Source organism: Episyrphus balteatus, chromosome 3, assembly GCF_945859705.1.
Source record: "Episyrphus balteatus chromosome 3, idEpiBalt1.1, whole genome shotgun sequence".
Classification (NCBI taxonomy): Eukaryota; Metazoa; Arthropoda; class Insecta; order Diptera; family Syrphidae; genus Episyrphus; species Episyrphus balteatus.
The window spans coordinates 5,199,655-5,219,760 of NC_079136.1; the positions used below are offsets into that span (position 1 = coordinate 5,199,655).

The 20,106-nt window shown below is 29.8% G+C and overlaps 1 protein-coding gene across 1 annotated transcript in view; it reads left to right on the top strand.

Annotated features, from left to right (window-relative positions):
* The window catches only part of LOC129916581 (octopamine receptor beta-3R-like), a 246,081-nt gene that overhangs the window by 160,580 nt on the left and 65,395 nt on the right, over window positions 1-20,106 (top strand). The window contains exon 4 of the mRNA XM_055996602.1: window positions 15,760-16,562. Within this exon, the coding sequence (XP_055852577.1) occupies window positions 16,129-16,562 (434 nt within the window). The 5' untranslated portion in view covers window positions 15,760-16,128. The remainder of the gene's footprint in view (window positions 1-15,759; window positions 16,563-20,106) is intronic.

The window sequence follows — 20,106 nt, forward strand, 5'->3', positions numbered from 1 at the left end:
AATAAAAAAGAAAGACATTTTGGAGATATAGACTATCGATCTGTTAAACATTTATTTCAAAAGTTTTTTTAGTTTCTGAGAAAAAGCTTCTCAAAGTTCAGAATAATGCACAAATTTCAAATGGATTTGACCTATTATTATTCTGAACGTCTCATATTTTGTTTCCACTTCTCCAAAATGTATATTTGTTATTTATTACTAAAACAAAAATTAAAGAATCTAACATGAAGTCTGATAAATTTAATACGAAGTATTAATAATTATTTCTCTTTTATTTTTTTTTAGTTTTTGTTTATATTATTTATCTAATCATAAATCTAAGTTCATTTGAAGTTGAAAAAAAAAAATGATGAAAAAAAATAAAAATATAGCTATGAGTTTTTATGAACAATTTTTGAAAATGGCGATTTTTGGCTCCAAGACTTCTAAAATTCGGCACCTTGCCTCTTAAATTCTCTGGCAACACTGGGTATAGTACTTAAAACGAAATTTTGTTTAATGTTTCAAATTTGTTAATATCAATAACATAAATGTGTCTTGTCAAAATTTAGTTTTAAATATAAATTGAAAGGAAACGATTGTAACCAATTAATTTGTTCTTCTTCTTTTAGATTTTGTTGTTATCGATTTTGTGTTTGAAAGATAGATTTTTGTCAACAATAAGGTCAATGTCTTTTGTTTCTTCCTTTCGAACTAACTTCTAGCCATCACTGGCGTATTTGATAACTGCATTTTTTTTTCCTATTAAAACGAAATAATATAACATTTTTTAACGTTTGTCATCATTTCGTTCATTTTGCACCAACTTACAAGTTTAAATATTTTGACATTCCTGTAGGTACCAAAGAGCAGTGTCAATATTTCCAAATATTCCAATATAAGAAAATAAGATATTCGATTGTATTCTGTGCTCATCAGACAATTAAAAACGCAAATCAGTTTTCTGTGCTACAATTCGGAGGACATCATCAAAAACTTTAGCAAAAACATAAATAAAAAGAAAGGGATATTTTGTTGTGCATAGATGAATTTGAATAAATTTTCCTCCCAATTTTAGTCGTATTTTCCTAAAAATCTTCAGCTTACCTAAATATTATGTGAAACACGTTGAACTTGATTATTATTATATTGGCTATTTTAACCCTTTCGAACCCAAGCTATGAAAATCAATATTAAAAAATGTTTTTTCGGTATTATCGGGTCAAAAACATCACAACTAAGAATTATGAATAGTAAGAAGTTATTTTCCAAAATAATAAATAGCAAAACTAATGTGTTATTCTCATGTTGCATGTAAGTAACATGCACAGCTTATGACCACCAAAAAAAGCCGGAGAACTGAGAAAATAACTTTTTATGAAACTATAATGTATGCTACTTCTTCTAAGCAAAAAAACAAAACACTTTCTGCATTAACATTTTTTATATTTTTTTTTTTTAAATTATGACTATATACATACACTCCTGCTCAAAATTAACTCACACATTTTTCGTCTGAAGTTATACCCCTGCATCTTATTTTAAAAGGCTTTAAAATTCTTTGGTGCATTTTTTTGTGTTTTGTTATTGTTTAGCAAGTCGAAAAAATGCTAAACTGCAACAGTATTATCAACCAAAAAAAAGATAAACCAAATTTAACATTTCAAGGTCTGAAAACTGATTATAAAATAATTTTTATTTTTAAGAAGAAAAATTTAAAAAAAATGGAAGCGGGTGACGGTTCTTTCCCATAATTGTATGCAATACTTGGTATAGTCTCCTCTAGCGCATATGACAACCTGGAGTCGTTTGTCCATTCCACTAATTAACTTTTGAAGGTTTTGTTTTAACACTTCTTTCACTGAATTTTTCAGTTGATCAAGACTGCTTGGAGATGGATTTCGGTCGCGAATGCATCTTTTCAATATTTCCTACACATGTTCTATTGAATTCAAATCCAGATTTCTGTGTGGTTAATCCGAAGCTGGAATATTAAAATCTTGAAGATATTCTCAAACTACTCTAGCATGCATTATCGTGCATCAGACTAAACTGTGGACCAAATCTAGGGGTGATTGGAACCAGATGCTGTTCGAGGGCATCAGTCAAGTATTTTTGGGTACTTAACTTAGGTCTAGAAAGGCTCGCTAACTCCGTAGGTGTTGTAAAGCAGATTTAACTCCATGAAATTTTATGACTCTTCTTTAAAAGGCTCGCGGGTTAACAGACAGACTTCAGCAAATCTCTCCCCAAATCTTCCCGACAAACATATTATTCCATACCTTTAATTTAAGATCACTATTGTCTCATTTGAGAAAATAACCATGATGCTGTGGCATAAAGTAATAGCAGGACTTTACTTTAAAATAAATAGGATGTGCGTTAAATTTGAGCAGGAGTGTATAAAAAAAAAATTTTTGCAAAAAAAAAATGTGAATTTCAGTCTCTTTTTCGATAAAAAAAAATTTAAAGGTATGATATTTGACCAACTTTTTGTAATAATCCAGTAACTAGGCATTATTATCTTTCAATTAAGCCTTAACCTTAACCTTAACCTTAAAAATTGTTTAATTTAATATTTTTTACGAATTTTTAAAAAAATGTTACATAAGAGTAACGCTGGGTCCGAAAGGGTTAAGTTACACAAATTCAGAGAGTGAGCACGTTAATATATTAACTTCAATTCCCTGATAATCTTATTAAAATAATTTACACCTTCCTTCATATCGAGTCTGTTTTTATTAAATTTATACATATAACCAGAGGCGGCGGAAGGGGTGTGCGGAGTGTGCCCCCGCACACGGCCCCGCGCTGAGAGGGGCCCCGCGGTCGCTTAATGAAAATGTCTCATAAATAATAAAATCCGAAAAACCATGTCTCTTCTCTTTATTCAAAACAATCAAATAATTGAAATTGGCTTGTTTCCACTCGATTTCCATAATTCCATCGAGATGAGTCGAAGCATACATTGGCCACTTTTTGCAAAAGTAGGAAAGAAAAAATAAATTAAACAATTTTGTTTTTTTTTTTCTCAAGTGAAGCAGATAATTAGTTTGCCAAGCAACTTGGATTATCTAAAATTTTGCTTTAAAATTCCCAATTAAATTTAAAATACAAAATCTCAGTGATAAAAACAGTTTTTTTTTCTTTTTTCTATTTTTCAATTTTGTATAAGTAGGTATTTAAAATTGTATGAAATAAGTTTTTGTAAAGGTTAAGAATGGGTAAACTTTACTTCCCGTAACAAATGATTTCGAAAGACATCGTTGTTAAAGTAAAAACACAAGTTCTCAACTATTTTAACAACGAAAAGAAATAGTGTTGAAACTATTTACATTGTTTTACTTTGCAAATTTTCAAATAATGCAAAGTTATATTTTTAGCACTTTTTAGTTTGCAAAAAAAAACATCAAAAATTTGCAAAGTGCAAAGTGGGGAACTTTTAATTTTTGGTGCAACACTTTGCACTTTTACTTTGCAGAAAAGTATTGTTTTGCAAAGTTGCAAAATGCAAAGTGCACTTTTAGAAAAGTATAATTTAATCAAAAAAGCAATCAAGTGTTAGTTTTTATTTTGATAAAAAAAGTTTGATTTTTATTTGAATTGTCAAATTTTAGAAAATTTTGCATTTAATTTTTCTGAAATTTGGAATGTAGATTAAAAATGTCTGCAAGATTTCATATCAATTTTACTTAAAATAGTTTTTTTCCGAAAAATGTTTATATCGATTTCTAACGATTTTGATTTTTTCTAAAAACGCGCCCTAATAAAAGAAATCAAATTGCTGAAATTCATTCTAGATGTTGTTTTTTTATTTGATTTGAAGAACGAATTATTTTTTTTTTTAAGTACGTTTTAGAACATTTAACAAAAAATCTTATTTATATAAAAAGTTTTAAAAATTAAAGCAATCTGAAACTTAAGAAAAAGTTCTAGAGATCGAGTAGTGCATATTGTTTTTTATCTACAGCCCTGTTCCATTGGAAGTGGTAGTCTTCTAATAGTAGATGTTTTGGTTAATCTAGTACTATCATCTACTGTCTTGGAAATCGATAGTAAACTACTAGTAGTACTTTGCCACCTTCCAAAGGAACAGGGCTTACATTGAAATGAAACGTTTTGTCTTAAGTTTGTTATTAGAATTTTGAACTTGAACTTGGACGGAAGATTTGATACTTTTTTCAAAATAATAGTCCAAATTCATTTTCTCAGGGGCCCCGAAAATTTAGCACACGCCTCATTTTGGTCTAGCGCCCGCCGCCTCTGCATATAACCGATACTTGCTGCCAAAAAATTCGAAGTCTACAAACAACTCCTGTTTGACTTATAGCTTAGGCAAACGGCAATAAGACGTTAAGTCAAAAATAGCAAAAGAAATAAAAAAATCATGTGTGCAATTCACAGTGGTAGAAGTGAAACCTAAAAAATCATTTTTCTTGCAAAAAAAAAATAGAAAAAATCTACCTATTTTTATTCAATCACCTTCAAATCCATGTTTTTTAAATGACAACCTATATAAATTTTATATCATCTGAAAGCTTATTGTCTAACCTAAAAATATATATATACAGGGTGTCCCAAAAGTAATGGATCAAACGAAATATGCTGATAGGCCAACTTTAGGGCTCTCAGAATTTGGTAACTTGTTCATCCCAAATCCTTACGGTTTTCGATTTAATGCAGTTTTTGTGCAATTTCGAAAAATCCTGACTTTGCAACAGTATTTTGCTTCCTCCGCTCATAATTGATTTTTGTTTTTTACAATTCTTTCACTAAAATATTGCCTAATAATAAGAAATAATTAATTAATCAAAATATTTTTTAATTCATACGCCATTTTGCTGCAAATTAATTGACAGTTCCATATTTTATAAAAACTCAATTTCTTACTTTTATTTCAGAGCAACGCCCTGAACAAAATTTGAATGGTATGACACTGGTTTATTATTTTGAAAACTTGCCGTGTTTTTGCAGTTTTTAAAAATGTATACAAATTTCCAAAGTTGAAACTAGAACGAAAGATATTACAATTTGAATGCAAGAAAACAGAGGTTATCAGAGCAAAATAACAAACAAAAATCGAGTATTTTATTACAAAAGAAATAAACAAACAACAGCCGAGAAAATGTGTTTATTTTTCTTTGTTATTTTTCTCTGAAAAGCCCTGTTCTGTTGCTTTTAAATTGTAATATCTTTAGTTCTAACTTCAACTTTGGAAACTTTTATACAGTTTTGAAAACTGCAATAACACGGCAAGTTTTTAAAATAATGAACCTGTACCACACCATACAAATTTTTTTCAGGGTGTTGCTCTGAAATAAAAGTAAGAAATTGAGTTTTTATAAAACATGGAACTGTTAATTAATTTGCAGCAAAATGGCGTATGAATTAAAAAATATTTTGATTAATTAATTATTTCTTATTATTAGGCAATATTTTAATGAAAGAATTGTAAAAAACAAAAATCAATTATGAGCGGAGGAAGCAAAATACTGTTGCAAAGTCAGGATTTTTCGAAATTGCACAAAAACTGCATTAAATCGAAAACCGTAAGGATTTGGGATGAACAAGTTACCAAATTCTGAGAGCCCTCAAGTTGGCCTATCAGCATATTTCGTTTGATCCATTACTTTCGGGACACCCTGTATATCGATCAGGTCTATGAGACATCTACAAAAAGAGCTAGAATTTTTTAAACTCGATGAAATTTCATCAAAAAAAGCAAAAAAAAAAAACATTTATTTTTATGTTCTCATGCTATTAATTCAATTTTTTTGTTTGACAACCTATAAAAAATTTTGTACCATGTGAAAGCTTATTGTTTCACCTTGTATAATGATGAATAAATCTTATTTCAAAGATGTCTACAAGAGAAGTTAGAATTTTTGAAATCAACCATGTTGAATTTCCAGACTGAGATTACGGTACTTCCTACACTGGTAGCTGGTCATCGCCAACAGATCTCCACAGGTGTTTTGAGGTATTTTTCAATTTAAGATTGTGTAACTTGTAGAGCACGTGACGTTATGTGTGATATATGAAATAAAAGGTTATGTTATCAGCATGTGTATTAAAGTTAAATCAAATTTGTATGTGCACTAGATCAAAAGATATAACGTGTGTTGGAAAAGAACATCTTTTTACCGTTATCTCCTAATTTTGAATATGAAATTAATTGAAATTTTGTACAGTTATAATTTTATAATTTATTTAATTACCTATCTACAGTACAAATTTCATTCATCTATCTATTAAAACAAAAAAGTTATAACAAGTTGAAGTCGTGTCGCGTTTCATCTTGTTTCAAATCACTACGATACTAAAGAAGTTTTCACTTCAAAAATATTCTTCCTAGTTAATAGCTATTTTGAAGAAAGCTTACTTTGCTTTCCATCATAACCATATACAGGGTGTCCCAAAAGTAATGGATCAAACGAAATATGCTGATAGGCCAACTTTAGGGCTCTCAGAATTAGGTAACTTGTTCATCCCAAATCCTTACGGTTTTCGATTTAATGCAGTTTTTGTGAAATTTCGAAAAATCCCGACTTTGCAACAGTATTTTGCTTCCTCCGCTCACAATTGATTTTTGTTTTTTACAATTCTTTCACTAAAACATTGCCTAATAATAAGAAATAATTAATTAATCAAAATATTTTTCATTTCATACGCCATTTTGCTGCAAATTAATTAACAGTTCCATGTTTTATAAAAACTCAATTTCTTTCTTTTATTTCAGAGCAACACCCTGAAAAAAATTTTTATGGTGTGGCACTAGTTCATTATTTTGAAAACTTGCCATGTTATTGCAGTTTTCAAAAATGTATAAAAGTTTCCAAAGTTGAAGTTAGAACTGAAGATATTACAATTTAAAAGCAACAAAACAGGGTTTTTCAGAGAAAAATAACAAAGAAAAATAAACACATTTTCTCAACTGTTGTTTGTTTATTTCCTTTTGAACAAAAGCCTCGATTTTTGTTTGTTATTTTGCTCTGAAAACTTCTGTTTTTTTGCATTCAAATTGTAATATCTTTTGTTCTAATTTCAACTTTGGAAATTATTATACATTTTTGAAAACTGCAATAACACGACAAGTTTTCAAAATAATAAACCAGTGCCACACCATACAAATTTTTTTCAGGGTGTTGCTATGAAATAAAAGAAAGAAATTGAGTTTTTATAAAACATGGAACTGTTAATTAATTTGCAGCAAAATGGCGTATGAAATGAAAAATATTTTGATTAATTAATTATTTCTTATTATTAGGCAATGTTTTAGTGAAAGAATTGTAAAAAACAAAAATCAATTGTGAGCGGAGGAAGCAAAATACTGTTGCAAAGTCGGGATTTTTCGAAATTTCACAAAAACTGCATTAAATCGAAAACCGTAAGGATTTGGGATGAACAAGTTACCTAATTCTGAGAGCCCTAAAGTTGGCCTATCAGCATATTTCGTTTGATCCATTACTTATGGGACACCCTGTATTTCAATATGGCCTTGAACTTGTAGGGTTGCCTGTAATGTAAACAAGAAATATAATATACAAATATAATATACAAACCTTTAATCGTATAAATTCGGATTAAACTTTTATGTATATTACAAAAAAAAGTACGTATACGCCAGAGTGAACATCAATATTTTCTTTTGTACTTGCGGTAGAAGTAGTCATACATATGTCAAGTCTGTAAATCTATCAGAATATCAAAATGTCAGTCAGTGTCTATCTTTCTAGCCTATCTGACAATGAACGAAATCACAAGTATTGGATGCTTTTCTAGAAATGTTAAGGTTAAGATGATTTTGCGTCACTCGCAATTCTATGATATTTTCAAATTCTCATGCAAACATAAATAAAAACACATACATTTATCATTTATTAGAGAAACATGCCAAATTACCAACATTCTTCTGTCTTCAATCAATAGATTGCCTTATAAATAGACCCGAATTGATGAGTTATTCATCCAAGACCTTCCCGTTCGTAATTTAATTTTTAACAACGTGTTTTATAAAAGTACACCTGAGAATCTATTTCCAACCCATATCAATCTTTCATGACGAAAAAAACTGAATGGTAATCTTCGGCAGTATATTCCCTATCAAATCAACTTAATTCCTCTAGGAATATTTTTCACAGTTCCCAAAACGCTAATTTTTGTTTATTACCAAACCTTATTGGTGTAATCATCCCACTCTCATCATTTACTGTTAAATATGCGCCCAAAGTTCAGGCATTTTCTTAATTAAACACAAAATAGAATAGATATACCAACGAGTATATGAATTTCTAAATAAAATGAATAATAATAAATCAACATTTGATTAATGACTTAAGCTTAGCTAAATTCTCAAAGAATAAATAAGTTCTCATAATAAAATATACACACACAAAATACAGCACCCTTGTACATATTTTCTATTCTAATCCCATTTATTAAGTTCATTTCGTTCATTTTCATTAAATACCCCCGAAATGAGGGTTAGTGATCCCTTTTTTGGTCTTATAAATTATTAAAAGCCCTTTAATTCTCCCAATTTTAAGAATTTTGGGGTTTTCAAGGTTAGTTATTTAGTTTTAGTTAGTAAGAATGTGTTAGGATTCTCTGTTTTGATTATTTTCTTTGAACATTTACCTAACCTATAATAAAGTTTATTGAAAAGGTTTAGTTGGAAGTTTAATATATATTTAAATCCATTGGGTTATTTTTAATGAACATTCTATTAAATTATGGCTTATAACTTAACTATTTACGAAGTTATATAAAAGGAAGTAAGGTTAAGAAGATAAATCAGAGGGTTGAGACAAATTCCTGAAATTGTCACTTATGGTTGAGATTAATTTTCTTTTTTTGTGGGGCTAAAAAAATGTAACAAAATTACGTATTTTCCTTCCTTCCATTTTGTTTTTTTTTTTTTTTTTTTTGGTTTCATTTTATCAGTAAGTTATTTCTAAGAAATTGGGTCAAATAACACGATGCTTATTAAATCTGAGAGATTGAATAGATTTTTCGCTGTTAGGAAAAAAAAGTAAATAATTTTATTTGAATAAAAACGTTAGCTTTTAGTGGATAAATATATTGATTTATATGAAGACTTTGCTTGTGATTATTACCATATTGGAAATATGAGTATTTAATCCTCTTTTTTTTTTTCTTTCAAATTTGACATATTTCACTGGAAATTTGGTTTATTTGTACACGAAAATTTACTCAGAAAACTTTGACATCAAAACATTTCTTGCAAATGTCTGATTTGAAAAACATCAATGGGAATAAATGATATTAAGCGTGGACTAATACATACATATTAGATAACGTGTTGACAAGATGACATTTACAAAAATCAACGCACAAGAATATCTTGACAGTAGGAAGGAAAACAAACCCTTCATCATCAACAGCGCCATCACTTAATGATGAATTTTCAAAAACTAAGACAGTTCCAGGTAACGGTCATTTTTCTTCCCGTGACAGAATCAGCGTTACCGCTAAGCGACTTTAGTCGCTATTAGCGACCTTTTTGAAGCCTTAGCGACCAAGCGACGACTTTTTATTCAATGCTTTAATAAATTCTTGATTGGTTGTAAAAAAAAATCTTTCAAATCAATCGTAGTTTGGCAAAGATAAAGCCAGATAAGGGAAAAGAGAACAAACATTATAAAAACCGTGGTAACTCGAAAACGGGACGAAAACGAGAAAATTACCTCTTAAAATTTTCGACGTAAAATGACCTCAGGAATTCATAGTTTTCGTTTGGGGTGGTTACTGTGGGACACCCTGTATATACAGCGAAAACAATAGGCTTTCAGATGGTATAAAATTTATATAACAAAAATGGATTTTTTACCTTTTACGCATTGTAAAAATCTATGTATGGCTTAGAAAAAATATTAAACTTTTTAATGGCGTAATTTTTTTGTAAGTTTTTCATATAAAAAAAGTTGATATAATGAGAAAAGAAAAAGAGGTATTTGATTTAGCAGAGCAACACCCTGAAAAAAATTTGTATAGTGTGACTCTGGTTTATAACACTTGACGTGGTATTGCAGTTTTCAAAAATGGACAAAACTTTCCAAAGTTGAAATTAGAACGAAAGATATTACAGTTTGAATGCAAAAAAACAGAGGTTTTCAGAGCAAAATAACAAATAAAAATCGAGGCTTTAATTCAAAAAGAAATAAACAAACAACAGTCCAGAAAATGTGTTTATTTTTCTTTGTTATTTTTCTCTGAAGAGCCCTGTTTTGGTGCTTTTAAATTGTAATATCTTTAGTTTTAACTTCAACTTTGGAAAGTTTTATACATTTTTGAAAACTGCAATAACACGGCAAGTTTTCAAAATAATAAACCAGAGTCACACTATACAAATTTTTTTCAGGGTGTTGCTCTGAAATAAAAGTAAGAAATTGAGTTTTTATAAAATAAGGAACTGTTAATTAATTTGCAGCAAAATGGCGTATGGAATAAAAAAAATTTTGATTAATCGTTCTTATTATTAGGCAATGTTTTAGTGAAAGAATTATAAGAAACAAAAATCAATAATGAGCGGAGGAAGCAAAATACTGTTGCAAAGTCGTGATTTTTCGAAATTTCGCAAAAACTGCATTAAATCGAAAACCGTAACTTGTTCATCCCAAGTTAAAAAATTCTGAGAGCCCTCAAGTTGGCCTATCAGCATATTTGGTTTGATCCATTACTTTTGGGACACCCTGTATATGTATGTTAGGTCTTAATCTTTAGTTTAAGTACTTTATACTATAAGATTTAATATATCTTATAATTTTTTTTACAAAAAAGTTGTCAAATAAATAATTTTTAGATCATTTTTTTAACAAAAGCACACGACCTGTGCTTTCGTTATCACGTAAAATCATTGTCCGTAAACCGGCTTTACAGACAACCACTTTTTAGTTTCTAATTTTGTTATTTTTTTGTTTCAAGACAACTTGTGTTTATTTTTCTATGTAAAACATATGAAAACGGTTTAGCGACCTTTTTTTCATATACCTAGCGACTTTTTCGACAAAAAAAAAACGACTTTTTTCAATTTTTTAGATTAGCGACCTTTTTTTTCTGAAATCGACTTTTTTAGCGACCTTTAAAAAAATTTCAACGGTAACGGACAGAATTCAGTTTTTAATATATGTGTTGCATTATTCGTCATATTAATCTCAAAATGACTGTTGATTTAGTTTATATGTACAAATTTAAGATTAATTTGCGCCTAAAATAGATTCAGAAAAACAGAACATTTGACGTTTTCGAAACAACGCATTTTAGCCAGTCTAACGCCCTTAAATACAATTAAAAACATGATCGTAGAACGGCATCTTCTACCCAAATTCAGAGGTTTTCCGGGTCAAGAGTTTTCAGTTTCGTAATCTACATTTCAAAAAAGTACCCTATCACAAGAAAAAATTGTGTAGACTTATTTTATTTGCAATTTTAATACAGTTCGTACGGATACCATGTATACTAGGGTGTGTCACTTTTGTACCCTAATTTTGCAATGTAATAGTGGCCAAAAGTTTTATTAGGGTCTAAGGTTTAATAATATGTAAAAAAAAATTATAATATCATTCGTCTTTGCCTCGCTCAAATCGGTTGAAGTTGTTAGGAAAAAACTATTTTATATGAAAAAATTATTTTTTTTCTTCGCATATTATTTCGCAGCTTCTTTCCTAAGTGTTCAATTCCAACAAATATAAGCTTAAAAGTTTTTTCTTATAAAGATATACCTACAAGGTGTCCGGTAGAAAATGGATAAGCCGGAAATGAGTGATAGGTGCACTTTTGACTGTTCTGAAACCGAATAGAAAAAGTTTCTATCGCAACCAGTTTAGAAAATATTAGCTTTTTTTCGTTTAGTGTACTTTAAATTTCATCATCTTACGTTTTCTTTAACCACAACCACGAATGAATGAATTTTATTAATTTCTCATTTTTATAATTTTCTACAATAATTGGCTCAATACATAAGAAGTTAAAAGTTTTTAAAACTGTTGCATCTTTTCTTTAAAAAAATTTTGAAATTTGTTTTTCGATGCAAAATGTGAAAAAAAATTTTTATGAAAATTTTCAAAAAAAATCCATAGAACCGTAGGTGGCCAACTTTTTTAAAAATATGGGCGTCCAAAGGGGATTGCAGAATGGTAAAACTTTGTATCAAATCTAGAGTTACTAGCAAGTTATTGGTACCAAAGTGCAAAAAAAGGCTATTAATTTAATAAATTATTTTAACTGTAAAATCTTAAGTTTTTCAAATTTCTGAAACAAATGCATGGATTCCATCAGTTTTTTTAATCAGTCATATTTTACAATAATTCTTCTTACACATAACTATTAAAAAAGTGTTATAACCGTTGAACAATGGCTATAAAAAAAATAATTTAACTTTTTTTTAATGCAAAGTAGAAAAAAAAGTATTTGTTTGCTCAGTTTAAGCATGGGCATACAATTGTGCATCGGGACAGCTTGTTTTGAGTTTTGACTTCTTAATGATCTCATTTTAAAGAAAAATTGAGATCTTTGGTCCAGTTGGCCCAATGCAACCTCATCAAAAATGTTGCAATGTTTTCGAATTTGTGTTCAATTCCCAAACTTATTGGGCTACGAAAAACATCCAATATTTGTTAGATGCAATTTAATTTACAGTTAATATTGTGAGCCACTTCTTATTTTATCTTTTAAACTGGTTATTAGCAAATTAGCAAACAAATATTTTTTTTCTACTTTGCATTAAAAAAAAAAAGTTAAGCTAAATATTTTCTAAACTGGTTGCGATAGAAACTTTTTCTATTCGGTTTCAGAACAGTCAAAAGTGCACCTATCAGCCATTTCCGGCTTATCCATTTTCTACCGGACACCCTGTATATTTAATATATTTGTTTAACCGGCACAATTAAAAAAAAAACATATATTTCAAAAATCTCTAAAAACTCAAATTTCTTCGATTTCTTCCTATATTTTGAGCGAGCCAAAGATATTAATTAAAATGAATATTGTAAACGCTGGATTTATTTTTGATAAGTAATGCAACTTTTAAAAGCTATTACTTATGAAAATTCCATACTTTAGCATTTTGACACACCCTAATGTATACCTACCTTTGATTTTATGGAACTTTCACGGAATTTCCGTTTTTTTTTTTTTTAACACCCTTTCAACTAGAAAACTTTTATACACTGATTAGATTCTTGGTTCCTATTGTGAATGAAACATTGGTGAGAATTTCAACTGGGGTATCAATTTTGTTCGTAATTTTTGTTTTGTTCTATTTCTCAATTTCATCTTTTCTCAAGATAGTTATACACTTTTAAAAATCAACAAACGAAAATTTCTCACCAAGTTTTAAATATGAACAAAATTAATTTCAGTTGTTATCGAACCTTTTTTACAAATAACCCACCACTAAAAAATGCACCCTTTGACCAACAATTTTTTTGTTTATTGATTTTTGTTCTTGTACCTACTTTTTTTCAAAAAGAAGAATTTTTGTCAACAATAAATTTTATTATAAATGAATTATTTTAGTTACTTTAGTTTTGACAGCAAGTGGATCTAAGAAATTTTGCCTGCTTACTCTTCTGATGATTTTTGTTGTTGATAAATTCTTTATCGTACGAGAAAGTAAAATTTTGGGCTAGTACAAAATGGACTTAAAAGTATCATTAGCTGCTAAGCTCCAAGAGTTTTAACAGAAAGCTGATCTACAACAACTGTCCTACTAGGTAATCACTTTATTTCTCCAAAAACCGGAATACCATTGTTTTTTTTTTTTGGGATTATTCATTCTGCTAAGTACATGCGTTCTTAGCAAATATACACATCGAAAAATTTTTTTGAAGTGAAAACTTCTTTAGTATCGTAGCGATTTGAAACAAGATGAAACGAAAACGCGACACGACTTCAACTTGTTATAACTTTTTTGTTTTAACAGATAGATGAATGAAATTTGTACTGTCGATAGGTAATTAAATAAATTATAATTGTACAAAATTTCAATTAATTTCATATTCAAAATTCGGAGATAACGGTAAAAAGATGTTCTTTTCCAACACACGTTATATCTTTTGATCTAGTGCACATACAAATAACATTACGTGCTCTAAAATTTACACAATCTTAAATTGAAAAAAAATTTAAAAATACCTCAAAACACCTGTGGAGATCTGTTGGCGATGACCAGCTACCAGTGTAGGAAGTACCGAAATCTCAGTCTGGAAATTCGACATATTTGACTTTAAAAAATTCTAACTTCTCTTGTAGACATCTTTGAAATAAGATTTATACATCATTATACAAGGTGAAACAATAAGCTTTCACATGGTATAAAATTTTGTGTAGGTTGTAACACAAAAAAATTGATTTAATAGCATGAGAACATAAAACTAAATGTTTTTTTTTTTTGCTTTTTTTGGTGAAATTTCATCGAGTTTAAAAAATTCTAGCTCTTTTTGTAGATGTCTCATACACCTGATCGATATATATATTTTGAGCTAAGACAATAAGCTTTCAGATGGTGTAAAAATTTGTATAGGTTGTTCCGGAAAAAAATGGATTTAATAGTGTGAGAAGATAAAAATACGTGTTTTTTTCGCTTTTTTTGATGGAAATTGATCGAGTTCAAAAAATTCTAGCTCTTTTGTAGGTGTCTCATAGACCTGATCGATACATATATTTTGAGCTTGGATAATAAGCTTTCAGATGGTGTGAAAATTTTTACAGGTTGTTAGGAAAAAAAATGGATTTAATAGCGTAAGAAGATAAAATTACGTGTTTTTTTTGATGAAAATGATTGTTTTCAATAAATTGTTTTTATATTTTTTGCACATTGTAAACATTTTAGTATGGCTTCATTCTTTAGGAAATTTTTTTGAGCTTTTTAATGGTTTAATTTTTTTTTTTTTTTTCAAAAAAAAAATGATTTTTTAAGGTTTCACTTCTATTATTTTTTTTTAATGGGGAACCTTTCCAGCTTATCGACATGTGTTCTACAATACTTTCATAATCCAAGAGTCTTTCATCTCCACACGTGAATAAAAGTTAAAAGAATAAACTTGTATGCATTTCCTCTTTCAAAGTTTTGAAATTTTTTTTAAAACACATCTGCCATTCTAATGTCAAACATTGCTTGAACAAATCTAAATTGATGTAGGAAAGTATACCTTCCACCTTTGTAAAAGTTGTTCATTCAAACAAAAATAAAAAATTGTTCAAAACTTACTATGCTTTCGCCACCTGTAAAGAAATGTTTTATGCCTAAAGCATTTATTATTGAACTTTATTGAAAGAACAAAATTCATAAGTTATAAAACAAAAAATGTTCGTTTCTGCTTTGAAAAATGTAAAAAAAATAAAAATAAAAACATTTCTTTCGACCAAGGGGGGTATCTTACATATATTCTTAAATTGCCTTTAGCTGGTTGTCAGCTTGTCTTGTTGTAATCCACCCTGCATAAGTTTATAAAGGTTTTTTCCTTTCCCAAGAAACAAAAACAGAAAAAAAAGGACTCACTTTATATGCAAATCGTTTTGCTCAAAGGAAAAAGTCTACATTTCCACTGAACACTGAAGTTTCCCGTCGTCCTCAAGTAGACATTATAAAAAAAAAAAAAACACACATGTATTTCCAACAACAACAACCAACTGTAAACTGCTATTCAAACGAAGTTAAAACTTTGTTCTTTAGCATTAAAAGTTTATACCTTATGATTTTGTCGTAATTTTTTTTTTTTTTGTTGTTTTTGTAACAATTTCCTTTATTTTTTTTTCCAGTTGATGTTGTTTGGTGAAGCAGAAAAACCTACCGAGACTTTGACGGCCTTCAATGTCCACACAAAAGCCAATTTATCATAAAACAAACAACACAGAACAACAAACTTTTGGAGAACTACAATCTGAGTTAATTAATAATTAAGTTACATCATAATTATTTTTGTATTATGTGTTCAAGTGTGATGAAAAGGACGACCGCGATCCCAAAACTGGAGACTACAACAACAAAAAAATCAAGGACTACGACAACGTTAACAACAACAAAAAAATGTACAAAACCAAATTGCTACTACTCGATGATGATGATGATGATGCACTGATGATTGTGATGCTGGATGCCTGTTTTTATATTAAGGCTCTGCCCTCGGTATGACACAAGATATTATGTCCTTCATGCAGACGACAGTCACCATCGCTGATACACTTGCCGCAGTCCTGAACTCTAGCAGTAACGCCATCAGTAGTAGTAGTAGTAGTAGCACATCTTCAATATTGGACTATCAGCTGAATACGAGCAGCAGCACAATTCAGGGTATCCTTTTGGCGAATGTAACCGGCGGCGGCATCGTGGTGCAGGATTCAGAGAATAGTGAAAGTGAGAGTGGCAGTGGGAGCGATGTGGGGCTTATTATTCCCAGTGCGGCAACAGGAGGAGACGAAGACGAATTAGTTGTCGTCCGTGAGAATTGGATCGAATTATCTTTATTTCTAATTAAAGCGTTCATCTTTTCAACGATTATAATCGCTGCAGTTCTGGGAAATGCTCTTGTCATAATATCAGTACAGCGCAATCGGAAATTAAGGTAAGTTGTCTTTTTAGATATTAGTTTTTGGGATTGGGTTTAAGGGAATATGAAAAGTGAAACTTCAGAAAACACATGTCATAAACAAGACAGACATATACTAAAGATAATTAAGGTATAAAAGTGTAATTGGAAAATTGTTCATTTCTCTCAAGGGTTTTTTTGTCTTAGGACGATAAAATGTTTTCGATACATTTGAGGACCTATACATAAATTACGAAATTGAAATATCATAGAAAATTAGGTTATTTTTATAATAATGAGTTTTTGAAATCTTATCACGTTTAATTATGGATCCTGTTGCGAATAACCTGTTGCGATGTTATTATATTGGTGACATAGTGACAGAGGGGGGTTAAAGAATTTCACATTAAAGTCCACATTAATTTTCAGAACTTCACTACACGACATTTCACTTGAACACTGTATATGAAAAAAGCGATAAAATATAGGGATAGAAAGAGGCTAGAGTACGTTGGGTTCAAAAGAATATGTTGGTTCTAAAATTGGTCAATTGTCACAAAAACTTTAAAATTGTAGGTTTTAGGAAGAACAAATTTCACTGGTCAACAAGGTTTTTGCCACAAGAACCAAAATATACTTTTCTACTAGTTTTGGATATGCTACACTCGAATCTGAAGTCAAAATTTTTGAAAGCAGAATTTTGACAAAAGAATTTTGATCCCGGCAGAATTTTGACCCCAACCCACTTTAAGTACATATGTCGAAAACACTGGTCAACAAAATTTAACTTTTTTTTGCCACAAGAACCAAAGTATACTTTTCTAATAGTTTTTGGGGTGCTAAATCCGAATCTGAAGTCAGAAAAATTTGATTGGCCTCCGTTTTTTGAAATATTACCGTTAGAAAATGCCAAAAAACGTCATTTTGGCTGTTTTCGAGGTTATGTTTTTTATGTGGAGTAATTCATTATGAATAAATTTGTAACGGTGTCTTATTCTTTGAAAAAATGTTTAAATCTTTCCGATATCTCTTTTGCTGCCCGAGATATTTAAAATTTAAGTTGCGGTCTTTGACTAAGAAACAACACTGACCAACCAAATTAAACTTTTTTTGTCTGAAGGTTTTTTGGTTGCTGAACTCGCAGTCAGAAAAATTCTATTAGCCTTTGTTCTTGAAATATTACCGTTATAAAGTGCAGAAAAAAGATTTTTTTAAAACGGTTATATTTCAAGAACGAAGGCTAATAGAATTTTTCTGACTGCGGATTCGAGTTCAGCAACCCAAAAACTTTCCGAAAAGTATGTTTTGGTTCTTGTGGCAAAAATTCTGTGACCAGTGACTTAAACTTTAGATTAAGTTTAGTTTCTCTTTGGCTTATTAACTGAAATTTAAGATATCTCGAGCAATTAAAGATAAATCGGGAAAATTTAAACAGTTTTTGAAAGAAGAATATCTGTTCTCATAATCACCGTTACAAATTTGTTTTCAATGAATTACCCCACATAAAAACAGAACCTCGAAAACAGTTAAAATGACATTTTTTATCATTTTATAACAGTAATATTTCAAAAACGGAGGCCAATCAAATTTTTCTGACTTCAGATTCGGATTCAGCACCCCAAAAACTACTAGAAAAGTATAATTTGGTTATTATGGCAAAAAAAAAGTTAAATTTTGTTGGCCAGTGTTTTCGACATTCTTAAAGTGGGTTGGGGTCAAAATTCTGCCGGGATCAAAATTCTTTTGTCAAAATTCTGCTTTACAAAATTCTGCTTTTAAAATTCTGCTTTTCAAAATTCTGTTTTTCAAAATTCTGCTTTTCATAATTCTGTTTTTCAAAATCCTGCAAAAAATGTTAAAAAGCGCGCGATTTTTTACATTTTCCAAACAATTTTTGAATTTTTTGCAAAATTCTGTAAAATCATCTTCTTGAAAAATTATCTACTTATTTGATAACTTACCTACATAATTTGTCATTCTTTGAATGCATATTAATTTTTGTTTTATAAATGAATAAATTTGAAAATATAAAGAAAAGGTTTTTAATACTAAACATTTCCGAAAATAATTCAAAATTTTTTAATTTATCAAATAAAGATGAATATTCAAAAATTTGAATAAGAAAAGGAATATTTTGTATCAAACAACATCGGTTCCAATAAGTTATAGATTTTATTTGAAAGAAATTCAGTCTTTGCATACTAAACATAAAAATTTAGGAAAGTACCAATGTTGAATTATATTAATGAGGTGTATTTTTCTTTAGTCAGCCCATATGCTATAAAAAAAACAGAATTGGCAGAATTTTTTTGAAAAGCAGAATTTTAAAAAGCAGAATTTTGAAAAGCAGAATAGAAAAAAAGCAGAATTTTGAAAAACAGAATTTTTGTTAAAAAGCAGAATTTTGAAGCCAGAATTTTGACCCGATCCCACTTAAACTTTATCTAATTTTACATAAAATTGTCCTTTTTGTAGTTTGTTCGTTTTATTCACCGCTTTGACACCATCTTAGATTTACATACATATTTTAAACAAAAGTGCATATTTCCGGGGTACATATTAAAGTTTAAATTGTTGTAATTTCCAAACGCTGAAACTTTAGCTTCCTTTTATTGGGCGTTGTTATAAACTTGATGTTCCACGGATATGACTCCACTTCTCTAGTGGTCCGCTTCTGAAGTCGTTAGGTTGATCTCTGAATCCAGCGGTAAGCTTCCCAGTTTTGTATTGTTCCATTTCGAAGGGTAATTATCACAGCTTTACGTTACACTTCCCTTTGTACATTGACAGAAGATATCTATTTTATTGATAAGGCATGCCTTAACCTCTTGCTTGGAGACAAGAATTATGAACCATCTTAACCCGATGTCTTCTACCTTTTTCCAAAATTCTAAGGGTATTTCGTCTGGCCCAATAGCTTTCTCCTTTTTGGAGTATTTTACCGCCTCACTAACTTCTTCGACTGTGACGTGCGTCGGATACTTTCCTTAAGTTAGGTGAAACTATTAGAAAGTATAGCCTTGAAAATTGTTCATTTAGAAGTCCGTTACAATACTGTCACCACCCATAAAGTAGTTGTCCTTGAGCATTGTTAATGAGTTTTGGCGAACAAATCTCCTTAGAGTTTCTTCTTCTTTAAGCGGATATTTTGAAGACGGTTGTGCCCTTATAAGTGTTTTGTCATAGCTCTTGAATAGCACCAGCATTCGGGGTAGAAATTTCATCCAGCTGACTATACAATACAGGTCTTCCCTATTCTTTGCTTGAATTTGGGCGCATTTCTTCTTTGCTATTTTCTTGAAGTTTCTATTCCACTTCAAGGCGTGACATTTGCTTTGTATTATTGGAGGGACACTTCGAGCAAGTTTTCAAAGCCATTTTCTTTTCACTTATAACAGCTTTAGCTTAATCATTCCACCACCCATTTTGCCTTTTTGGTTGTGACAGTTATTTGACTTTTTTATGCAAGTTCGCTGTAGAAGATCCCACATATTTCTTACTGTACTCTCTTCATTTTGCATATTCGAAGAAAAATTCTCAGTTTTTTCCTTATTCAGATTATAACATTTGAACTTCCAAA